Source organism: Ruditapes philippinarum, unplaced genomic scaffold, assembly GCF_026571515.1.
Source record: "Ruditapes philippinarum isolate M1 unplaced genomic scaffold, ASM2657151v2 ctg19819_1_1_1_1, whole genome shotgun sequence".
Taxonomy (NCBI): domain Eukaryota; kingdom Metazoa; phylum Mollusca; class Bivalvia; order Venerida; family Veneridae; genus Ruditapes; species Ruditapes philippinarum.
The window spans coordinates 1-12885 of record NW_026862977.1 but is presented as its reverse complement, the minus strand read 5'-3'; the positions used below and the strand labels follow the sequence as shown (position 1 = coordinate 12885).

General features: G+C 31.5%; 1 protein-coding gene across 1 annotated transcript; it reads left to right on the top strand.

Moving 5' to 3' along the window:
• Positions 1–2686: 2686 nt before the first annotated feature.
• LOC132720822 (pleckstrin homology domain-containing family G member 5-like) lies at positions 2687–12590 on the top strand. The gene is made up of 4 exons (XM_060705046.1): positions 2687–2821; positions 7858–8016; positions 10789–10884; positions 12448–12590. Exons 1-4 carry the CDS (start codon positions 2732–2734, stop codon positions 12550–12552), a joined length of 450 nt encoding a protein of 149 aa, XP_060561029.1. The 5' UTR covers positions 2687–2731; the 3' UTR covers positions 12553–12590.
• Positions 12591–12885: the final 295 nt, after the last annotated feature.

Sequence of the window (12885 nt, the reverse complement as noted above, 5' to 3'; positions counted from 1 at the left end):
CTGTTTTATTTATTAAATAGACTCATCCAATTGCCATTTTTGGAACTGCCCATTATCAGTTCTGGTGATATCAGGATGAAAATTGGAAATGGGCCGGCAGTTTCGAGCCCGGTCAGACTGCATGGATGTGCAAGCCTGGCCTCAGGCTCTATAATAAAATGGTGGCAAAGGCTTATCACCTTTAGTAATTGGGTTATCATAAATTCAAATAAATACATCATCATAGTGAACTCTGTACTTTTAAATTTTATTTTTAGTATTAAAAACTTTTTGCCCTGCAGCAATAATTGATTGTTAACATAAAAAAGTCATTAAATTTTTTTGCTTATTCATTACAAGGGTTTCTCTTGCATATACCTCAAGTCTGCACATCAGTAGATCTTGAAGGATATAAAATAAGCCCAATTCACATTTTTAATTCATCAAAATTTGTGATTTGAACCCAATATTGTTGAGTTTTTGTAAACATTGTAAATAGAGAGATGGAATTGTTAATCCGTACAAAGTACTTTTAATACCATTGTAATTTTCGCATCCAATTTCTGAAATAAAAAGTACAATTTTTTTTTTTATGGTCAAAAGTTCATTTTTGTTGACATTTTGAACTTTGAAACTTGAAGTTATTATTGAAAATGTATAGGAAAGTTTGACAATATTGAAGTTGTAATGATTTCCTTTTTTGGAGTAATTTTGAGAAGGGGGCGGGGATATTGTTGAGGGGGATATCTTAATTAAAATATTCAATATATTGAAAGAACTTGGGTTGGGAGGTGGAGAAGTTTTAAGATGTATAATTAAATCTTGAATTTTACAATATGTTGTTGAACTTTGGTCATAACAAGCAATTTGTTAAACTTTCATGGAATTTGATCGCATATTTCAATAAATTTTGTTACAAAGTTTAAGTTGATTGACACCCCAAGCCTATTGGCGGCATGAAATTCTACCCATGCAACCAGTGCAGACCAAGATCAGCCCATACAACCATGCTGCCAGATCATGATCTGCACTTATATATAGCGCTATTCAGCCAGTTCATATTTTGAAATTTACCCTGATAATGATGAATGATTTTGTCCATATTAAAAGATGGACGAGTCCATTTAAGATATTTAGCATGATCTGAGGGTTAGATAAACCCTTTTAAAGTATCTTTCTATAATAGTTAGTAATAATTGAACCCTGAAGACTTGAAAGCCAGAAACTGATAGCTGATGATGTAATTGCTTATATTTCTTTATATGAATTGCTTATTTCAGCATTCCCAATTTGGCTGTTGTTGTGAATAGTCTTTTCCCTTTTTCCCAATTTTTAAATTTTCAAAAGCAGCCGTCAAAAGTTGGGAGGATTTAAAATGCAAGAATTTTCCGAAAAAATTAGATGTTTAAGATTTCATTATAAAAGTGGTGTTGACTTAATAAAATCTTATATCTTCAGTATGTGTGAGATTTAATTGTGAGATTTTATTTTAAGGTTTAATTGCAGTTAAATGAATACTTAATATCTGTGTATTTATGTAGGGATCAATTGCAGTAAATGTTAAACTTTAATTTCTAAATTAATTACTGTAATAAGATATTCATACCACCATTATTAAGGAATTCAGAGTTGTGGTTTTGTTAAATTGTTGAGTTGCTTATCATGGCATAATGTTATAATCAATTATAAGTTGTTAATTGAGTGTTATTTAATTTCTAAATTACATTGAATATAGGAATTAAATTTTTGTTAAGTAAATGTTAAATTTCATTAAAAATTTAATGAATTAATTGCTTTTTATTCAGAAATTAATTTCTATAAATAAATGTTAAATTTCTAATTATAATATGCTTGATAATTAAGACAAGTGTTTGATATGCTTGATAACACGAGTGTTTTAATGGTACTTTGAAAAATGTTGAATATTGAGGTCAGCTGACTGTAACAACAAAATAAAATTATATTTAAGGTTGTAATGCTTAGTAACATTAGTGTTCAAACTGTACTTTATAACTTGAAAACATTTAGTATAATTATGTTATAGCAAAATTAGTGTTAAATTTTCATTTTTTATATGATATCAAAAGTGAAATGCTTTCAAACAAGTGTTTAAAATATACTTTATAACTCCAGAAACGTATGCTTTTAAAAAAAGTGTTTACTTTTATAACTCAATTTTTTTTAAGATAACTATGTTAAAAACAACAAATATAAGTCAAGTGTTTGTGTGTCTTAAAGCTCTAAATTACGTGGGTGTATGTAATATGTTGTCATGTGTGTATTTATTTCGATGTTATATAATGTATATATATCACACTGTTCAGTGTATATATACATCATATATATACCTGACACAAAGCGAGGGGGGGAGGGGAATGATGTATTATCTATACTATTTATTACCGTGAACTACGTCAAACCGTTATAACGCATCATCCAAACGGCCAGTAAACTAACCAATAAAAAACCATCCTTCATAATTAATCTTTTGTCACTCTTGCTATCACTCTTCTATTTTTATACCCCCAAAAAAGAATCGTTTTGTGTATCGTAAATAAAATAGCAATCTATATAGGTCAGAAATTTCTTTGTAAAAAGTGTGTTGAAATAAAAAAAATGTATAATAACTGTTCGGAACTATAGATTAACACATATATTTCATACATCAAGTTGTATTATAATACAAAGTGATAGCGGGCATGAGTGTAATAAGTAAATAATTAATGGACATCAATATTACGTTGGTTTTGCAATGGGAATACAAAGGAATATGTATAAAAATTCAAAGGATTTATTTTCTCTGTTAGAGGTATATAATCCCCACCCGACCTGGATTTCAAAGGTATGTGTATGTGTGTAATATGTGAGAATTAATATAATTATATATATAGCTTAATAGATCTAAAATTTTATTTGATAAATTCAATTGCCTAGCAATTGACTAACTCCAGAATTAAGACTATTTAGGTTTTTCCCAGCTAATCCGGCATAGGTACAAACTTTTACAGTTACAGCATTGAAAATAAGTGCAACAGTTTGACTAATCTATTTTGACTTGTAGTACACCTTGAAGATCATAACCATAAAAGTTTGCCAAGTTCCGGATAACATGTATTGTTACACTGGCGCTGCATGTCTCTTTCTCTCCGATCCTCCTCTTCCCTCACAACTGTGTGCTAAAATATACCTGCTTACCCTGCTGAATTCGGATAATAAACTTGCCCTGCTTTGATTTTGGCTCAGCCTATTTCTAGATTTTCCAAGCTTGAACAAATAACACTGTTAGCGGAAGTTGTAGATAGAAATTCAAATGTAAACTTTCCCATTCAATAGCGAAAGCGAATGTCGACATTCCAAAAGTCATACTTTTTCATAATTTTGAGCCAATGGTGATAATCTTGAGTCAATTTTCTCATAGGATCCTGCCAGCGCAAGCCTTGCTTACACTGAATAGTTTCTGATCAATTTTCATTGTAATAGCTAATAATTGCAGACTGCCTTGGCTCTGTACAGTTGATACAGGCAAGTTGTTTGATGCCTCTTACTTATGTGCTGAAAGTGTAATTAACGATTCATAAATATGTCTTTTACATTTTGAATGACCATTTAAGTTCTGCCCTGCCTAAACCCCGAAAAGAGCGTTATCAAATATTTAACGATGATAATTCATATTTTTTTATTGTAAAACTTAAAAAGCAATCGTTAGATATTGATAATTCGCAAAGGAGTTTAAATAAAGAGAAAAAAGTAAGTAATTTAATTTGCCTGAAGAACATTTTTAGTCATGTTAAATGATTATTTTCTTTACATCCTATTTGTTTATACTTATTGTCACGATTATTTTTAATAGCTATTAGTAAGACACATATTTGGATGACATTGTTATTTTATGTGTTAGTAACAAATAATTAGCATAAATATACTGAGGTAAAGGCTAAAACTTCATAATCGTACCGTTTCAGCGTGGGTTTTCATTTGAAGGTCATTTAGTGTACAGTGATATTCATTTTTTTTTTGTGCCCAATATTTATTTATGTGTTTATGCCTGTAAAAAAGTTATTTCACGAGACTAACGAGAATAAAATTGTTGTGGATACAAAAAAGGCCACGTTATAGATTTTGATTACTCACTTAGAAAATTATTTTCAGTAAACTATGACACCTTTGTATGCAATATTTACTTGATCACCTTTGGGTTCATTGATTACTCATTGGGTCATGAAATGCTCTTTTGCTCCAAATGGGTTATAATTGATCATTGGTTTTCAACCGCATTCTATTCTAGGTTTATACAAAATTTCTGTTTGTGGTACAAAATAAATAGTGCAGCATAATTATTGTATAATTTAGTCTCATTTAGAATCACACATAGAAAGAATCTCAACTTTTAATAAGTTCTCGTTTTTTTGTTTTTTTTTCAAAAGAATAAAATTTGTTTGGAAGAATTTAGTATCAAATTTTTGATGCTTTGTCTAATGTATATTTGGACTGGGAGAAAAATAATCTTTTGAATGATTTAAATTGGTATTGTAATAATATTATATTGTATATTCTTTTTGTCATTGATTGGTTAGTTGGTAACAGACCCCAAAGTCTATTTGGATATATTACCTCAATGTCCATACTTGAATTTTCCTATTTTTGAAATGAATCTTATAGCCAATTATTATAGTTTGTTTTTGGCTTACTTCTCCATAGAATAAAGACAGATTTTGTATTTAATTCCTACTGTAATTTACCTTTATGTACCTTGTAAGCATATACTAGGTCATTCACTTTTCTGAGTCAAATACATCAACTTAAATAATTAAGGCCGTTAACCCAGTATTACAGTCAAATCAAACGATATTACTGGAACGGATTAAGACGTCACTATAGGGAGTCATATTGCATACAAATTCTAAACGTATGGTAACATTAAACTTTGACTAATCTTATTCACCTACAACCAGATTAATGGCTTAGTCCTATTAAAAGATTAATTGATTAATCAATCATTAAGCATGGTACATCAATAACGACGCCTGAATACGTTAGACTTATTTTGACTACGGCATCGGAAAAAGTAGGACCACAACATCCTTACATATTACACTCCGCTTCATTTTATTTGATGTCATTCGATCGTGGCTATAACCATCAAAGGACACTGTCGCAATGTTGTACAAAAGGAACAAAATGTTTCTTTTCTTTAGTGATCTTGTCAGCAAATCTGTCTCGATAAGAATCATTGATCAATAATCATTGACACTACAGGTGTAACATGATATTCTGACAGGTGTTTTTGTAAGAAAATGTATGCATCTTTTGGTTTTTCACACATTAACTTACATTATCAGAATTAAAATCAGCAACTGTATTCACCTAAGAATAAAGCATGTAGGGGACTCAAAAGAAACACTCTGATTAATTTATTGGTGTCAATCAAAGTATCATGTTTATTGACATGTTGTGACACCTAGCACTGACGTTTAAAGTCTTCATCTTGTTTTTTTTCTCTTGTTTAAGAGGACCGAAACAAGTTTCTGTAGTTCGGGATATCGAAATCCCTCAAATTTCGAAGGGACATTCCATATTCAGTGTTAATGAGACAAATCAATTTGAAGTGTAAGACTGAAATACTGCATGGATTCTTCTATGAACCTAGCAAAATAATTGAATAAAGTCTTTTAAGATAAATGAGCCGCGTCATGACAAAACCAACATAATGGGTTTGCGACAAGCATGCCCATGACCAGCCTGCGAATCCGCGCAGTCTGATCAGGATCCATGCTGTTCGCTTACAAAGTCTATAACAAGTATTGAAACTGATAGCGAACAGCATGGATCCTGATCAGACTGCGCGGATGCGCAGGCTGGTCTGGATCCATGCTGGTCGCAAACCCATTATGTTGGTTTTGTCGTGACGCGGCTCAAATATTGAATTAAAAGCTGATTCAGTGACACATGTTATAGGAAAGATAATGTTTGCTGAATAAGCTATAGCAGCATATGCATGTGTATTTAAGATCAATTTTGCCCGACTCATGAAAAGATAAATGCACCAAATGCTGTATAATGTAGCATATTGAATTATGATAATGACAAATCTAATCCTTGTCTGTTAAATATCTTAAATGGACTCTTCCATTTTTCAATCTGGACAATACGTTTTGTCATTTTTAGGGAAAATTTCAAAGTAACTTCTGAATAACTGTATACAGAGCTGATGATGCTGTGATGGCACAGTCTTGCCAGCTGATCTTGGTGGCATAGTTAGAATCTGCAGTGGCCAACAGACGAAGTGTTAAATTCTAACTAAGTAGTTGATCAGACATTAAATAATGTCTCAATAACTGATCTGATCTTTTTCAACATATCTAACTTCTTCAATTTACTTTAGAATGCAATTTTTTACTAAATCTGATATTTGAATTCATTGATCCGGACAGAAAGTGGAACGTTTCACTGTTGTTTGTATATAATATATCGAATACCAATGTCATGTAATTGAGATAGTTGTGGAGATATTTGAAGAATTTGATTATAACACTGACGCAGATAAGACACTGATCCAGTTAAACACCTATTAAATACCATTAAATTTTGTAAAATTAACGTCTGCTTTCTGAATTTTTTTTTCAAGAAGTTTAAGAAAAATTACAAGTCGGCATTCTTTTTTTCTTCAAGATGACACGGGGAACAAATTAAGTCGTTGTCTATTAAATGATAGTAATTTGACAGAGGCGAATGGACGTGAAAAAAACGACCTCGTAATGTAATTATTTGACAATTTAACGTAAAAATGTTAAAACTCAAGGATCTTCGTTATTGAGTTCTGATGACAATATCAAAGCCGGTTTTGATTCATGATTGAAATTCTTCGAAAGAAATTAAAATAAGTTAAGGAAAGAAAGTATCACTATTGTACCCAAGTACATCGGAAAAATATCTTACAACAGTTTTGCTATAAGCCTAGTCAGAAGATTTAAGACTGAGATCTTATGTTTTGATAGTTTTTGATAGTTTTCAGAAGAATTGTCATGGAAGAGTGAAAACCATTGCCTAGATTTACAAATAACCATAAATACATAAAAGAAAAAATTCAGTTTTGTATTAAAATCATAAAGCTTGGTAAAATTTTTCTGTGAAATAGTAACTATATAGTGTTTTATTCAGCAGTATACATAATTTATGAATTATATTCATGCTGGGTTTTTATGGGACTTATATACATATAGTCGTATTTTAGGTGTGTTTAATTGATTTATTTACAATGTGTTACTTAAAGCTTATAGTAATTGCAAGTGTTACTCCATCAATATTTTGACATGCATACTACCCTACACAGACTCTGAAATAACTTGTCCCTTGCTCACTTTCAGTACTTTTACCCTTAGTCCCCACTTAATAATCTTAAAGGGACTGGTCAGTCTTTTAATCTGGACCAAACTATTCATCATTTTGCGAGGAAATTTGAAATTTTTTAACTAAATGAATAGTAAACAGTGAAGATCATGATCAGACTGAATAGAATACAATAAGGTTTGGTGCTTTGAACTTTTGTCCGGTTGACATCGGCTTAAGTTCATCAGAATGAGTATCTGGCCCATTTAAAGGTTATAAAACCTTTTCCTGAGATTGAGCGCGAATCTCAGGATTTTCATTGATCAATTCACATTCTGTGCCTGTTTCTGACCAATCAAAATATCTGAGAGCTGAGTTTGAAATTAGAATATTTCCTGTTTAACCTCGGCCCTGGTCTGGTTAGGTATGCTGATTGCATTATGATAGCACTTTCCAATAACCCTGGTATACATGTATAATAGCTTGGTTAGATATTCAAGTTTCTTTTGTTGATACATAAGTAACCATTTTTTGTATTTTTATATTTTCCAGGATAAAGAGAAACAAGATCAGTTGAATGAACTGTTAAACAACTACAGTAGTAATGGATTACCTCCCTTTCCTTCCCTCGTACAGTTCGAGCACTCGCAGTTTGACGACTCTGTATTCAGTATAGACGCAGACTGGAGGTCTATTGTAGACAACTCGCAGGTTTGTGTTCCGTTTAATATCGAAGTTAAAAAAACATTTATATAGCTTGCTATATAAGTAATAACGACAGGACATTATGTATTAATGACTCGTCAAAATGTATTTCAAAATAAGACTCTACGAAGACATTTCAAGGAGTTTTAAGGGCAGAGTTCCTTCAGTTCTTAAATAACAGCACTTGAAAATTCTGAGTATTTGCTGAAAGTTTTATGACAATGATATTGTTTAAAGTTTTTTTTTTCAGACTGGTAAATATACAAAGTTTTGTAACACTATGACTGATTTTTTTCTCTAAAATATTTGTTTCAAAATTTTTCGAGTTTAAAATGTTTATTATCAACCTACTAAATGTCATGTTTATGCATTTCATGATTTAATTAGTGATTACATAATTGTTTTCACAAATGCACTTAACTCATGTCAAAAAGCTACGCATGCACAGTACAAGAGTGTGAAATGTAATTAGGTCATCTAATTGGTGTAAGAAGGAGCTTGAGTGACAGGTTATGTCTAATTTGTGGACAGACTAATAATCTGGTGACAATAAAACAGAAAATGGAAGTCATCATCTAGGTAAAGGAGAGGTCAGGCATTTCACAAATATGAAATGGATTTTACATGTTGTACATGATGGCAGTGACATGTTATGATTAGGAAGTATGGGTCTGCAAAGGAAATAAAATAAGTTATATATTACATAATAACATAACAGTTTGTTTTTGTGTGGTTTACCTTCCAGTTGAGACCAAACAAAACACCAGTAACTTAACGGTACAAGGAAGAAAATAGCAAAGTAGAAATTTGATCTCTTTAATGCATGAAACTAGAAAATAAAAAATGAATTAATTTAGGAGTTTGATTGGGAATGTTATGAAAAATTCTCCTTAGACCAATAAGATCTGTTATTTTGCTTCCTTTTAAAAAAAACCAAAAAACCAAACAAGACAGCATTGGCCTGTCACCTTTAATATCTAAATTGAAGTTTCATAAATATCAGCTTACAGAAAAGTGTAAGAAGAGACCTTGCAATATATAAATTAATTAAGGAAGTTTACTTCGTAGTTACATTCTGAATGCCTGAAAATTAGAAAAAAAAACATTTTCAAGGGAGATGATTTTTACATTGTACTGATGTTTTTTTTAATCAAGGGAGATAATTTCAAAACTGTAAATTTTCAAAAGAAAATAAAGAAACCATTTAGCCTGAATAATTATCTCAAGGTCAATCTGTCATAGCCAGAAGTTATGAAAATATCAACAAATAGTTTGTTTAATTAACTGGTTATCACCATATTAGGGCTTTGTGATAAAGATCTCTGCAAAAAAATCTGTCTAGGAGGTGCATTAAAAAGAAAAAGCCTAGACTGCCTATGGCAATCTGTCTGAAGTCCTGTGTCCGCCATTTATAATGGCCTTGACAATTTTTGATTATCAGGGGGGTAAGGTTTTACAGTTAGGTTATTATCATCAGCAAAGTGTTATAACAGCCCGAGGGATGGCATTTTTTCCGCTGACAGTTTACAGATAAATTATTATTTGTCTGTCAGGAAAGTCATATGATAATTGTATTGATACTGTGGTGTATTCATGCTGTCTGAAACATGAACAGTAAAGACACATGTCATGATTGTTTACTTGTAGTAATAAGCCAATTGTATCAAATTTTTTGATCTGGCTTTTGATAAAAACAATAGTATCATCATGTAACTATATTAATTAGGCCACACTTTGATCAGCTACCATTGAAATCTCTTCAAATTCACAAAAAGATGCTCTAACGATGCCCAGCTTTAAAAAGTTTGCCTGAAATAATGCACGGAAGAGCACCTGACGTTCTCCTCCACCAGTAAAGCTAGAAAGTCAAAATATGACGTGCGAGGTTAAACCCAACCTAAAAAACAAAAAAGAAACCAAAAACTTTTACCCAATGTCATCACACTTTTTTTTCTGTCAAGGGAGACAACTCTTGTCATAAATGTCTGAACTTAAAAAGACATGGAGGACTTGTAGGATTATACTTAACAGCGCAGTTGTTTAACACATATAGTATTACACAATGTCTCGTTCAAATACATTTGAATTAATCAGAAATAGGAGTATGGTTTATTCATTCTTCCTGGATACAATATGAATAACATTGAAAGCTGCAGAATTTATTACTTCACTAAGTAAATTGTGTTTGCTATTGTCACATTCTCAAATACTGCGTTATTTGAGCTGTCTGGTTAGTTCTGCTATTTTAGTTCATTGACACATAACTCGGTTATTTCTCATTGTAAATAACAAGGGCGATAAAACATGTTGTTTTCTTACACAAATTTTAATATTTTCATAACATTGCATTATTGGGCCCATTTGTGTTTTACATTGTCCTGTTGTAACAGTCACACCTGTTTTAAATGACCATCCCAGGATAAAAAAATTTCATTTTCTTATAGGAAATTTGTAACATAATTTATACTGAGTTCAACTGTATTGGGGTCCTCTTTGGCCTGTAACATTGTTAAGCTTGAAGAATGAATCATAAGTCCCTCAATGCTGTAGCTGCAGATCCTGCCTAAGACTTTGAATTATTTCCATGTGAGGAAGCTATAATCTAGCCAGCCTTTTATATTAAGGTTTTGTAGTTTTACTTTGTTGCAGGCTTGTGCCAGGAATAATGCAAAGGGCACCTTAGAAAAAGGGTTTTACTGTACTATAGTCAGTAATTTGGAACAAAGTATTTTAGGGAGTATTATTTCAAATGTTACTTTTGTTGTTTTATATTTTCAGCATTTAACAAAGAGACAGCAAGATCAACAAGAGGCTATATGGGAGCTACTTCATACAGAAATACAATATATACGCTCTATACGGGTTATATCTGATGTAAGTACAACTTTAATATGGTCTATATGGGTTATCTATGATATAAGTACAAAAAATATGATCTATTAGGGTTATATCTGATGTAAGTTCAAAATATATTTAATACCTATATGGGGTACATCTGATGTAAGTTCCTTGGTTATGATGTAAGTTCAAATATATGATCTATATGGGTTATATCTGATATAAGTACAAAATGTATGTGATCTATATGGGTTATATCTGATATAAGTACAATATGTATGATGTATATGGGTTATATCTGATATAAGTACAATATGTGTGACCAATATGGGTTATATCTGATATAAGTACAATATGTGTGTTCTATATGGGTTATACCTGATGTAAGTACAATATGTGTGACCAATATGGGTTATATCTGATATAAGTACAATATGTGTGTTCTATATGGGTTATATCTGATATAAGTACAATATGTGTGACCAATATGGGTTATATCTGATATAAGTACAATATGTGTGTTCTATATGGGTTATACCTGATGTATGTACAATATGTGTGACCAATATGGGTTATATCTGATATAAGTACAATATGTGTGTTCTATATGGGTTATATCTGATATAAAAACATTATAATTATAGGCTCTATACACTGGGTTATATCTGATATAAGTACAAAATTATTAAGTATGTTAAACTGCTTTCCCAAAACCAAACTTGATTTATATTACAAGGAATGAGGTAGGTTATTGAGAATTATGATCCACTGAAAAGTTTTAAGTTCACTGTATTGTTATTGTTCAGTGACTATAAAATCTGCATCATCATTTTGTTGTGAAGCATAATGTTGTGTACTTTCATTTAAATTAGGGTAGGACACTGCACCTTTCCGTTTAACTTCTATGTATTGTTTGTGTGGTTGTACTTTTGCAAAAGTACCTATAAAAATACTTATATGGCTGCACCTTTAAATTAGCTGTTTATGTTCTTTTATTATATTGAAGAAATGTTTTCCTATTGCAGTGAAATTTTGTAAATTAGGGTGGATTTATTTTAGGCTAATAATGTCATTATGTCAATATATTAGACTTAATAACTAACTGGTTAATAAGGAAAACCTTGGTATCCTTCCATTGTTATATCAGACATAATAAAGAATGTGCTAAAGTCATGAGAAGGTGCTTTAGACACAAGAATGGGCTTTAGTTATGAGAATGTGCTTTAGTCATGATAAGGCACTTTAGTCATGAGAAGGTGCTTTAGTCATTTAGTCAATGGAAGATGCTTTAGTCACCAGAAGGAGCTTTAGTAACATGAAGCTGCTTTAGTCATGAGAAGGTGATTTAGTCATGAGAAGGTGCTTTTGTCATGTGAAGTCACTTTAGAATAACAAACTTGCATGAGTTAGCTAGATAGCTTCCTCGCATGTTGTTTCCATTTAATAATTGAACAGAAAACTATATTCTTGGATAAACATTATGAAATGCTGCCAGTGGCTGGTTAGTGGCACTACCCTGGCATTTCCTTAGTAAGATTAAAAATTTTGTTTGATGATAATTTGATTGATTTTAAGATGTTTGTTTTATTCTCTTTTCAGTTATTCTTGTGTGTTTTGTTGAATCTACAAAATGAACTTCTATTAAATGAGGTAAGTTTTTGTATAGTTGTCTTGAAAATTGAGTCCCCCTGCTTAGCCAAATAAGAAGAGTATTGGATTTGCAATCCAGAGGTCGTTGGTTTGATCCTGGTGCCGCGCAAAATTTCTCTGTTACTACTGATCTCGAACACCGAGTCTGATGATGGTTATTTGTCTCTAGCTGCTGCTTCAGAAATCATGTTGCATAAGTTGTTGGTAACTTGTGGAGAAATTGGTATTTACTGGTTAGTTATCCAGGAATGTCGAGGTGAACCAGTAACCAAGATATGACCAAAGCGTGTGTTAAAAACCACACAAACAAACCAACCTTGAAAAATGAACCTAAACATTTTCACAAAACGGGACGTAATTTATCAGATTTACATAGTATATCTAAAA

Excerpts from the sequence above, each read along its gene's own strand:
- LOC132720822 (XM_060705046.1), top strand. The coding sequence starts at position 2,732 with ATGGGAATACAAAGGAATATGTATAAAAATTCAAAGGATTTATTTTCT. Across the intron at positions 2,822-7,857 it reads ACCCGACCTGGATTTCAAAG|GATAAAGAGAAACAAGATCA; the intron begins GTATGTGTATGT and ends TATATTTTCCAG. Across the intron at positions 10,885-12,447 it reads CTATACGGGTTATATCTGAT|TTATTCTTGTGTGTTTTGTT; the intron begins GTAAGTACAACT and ends TTCTCTTTTCAG.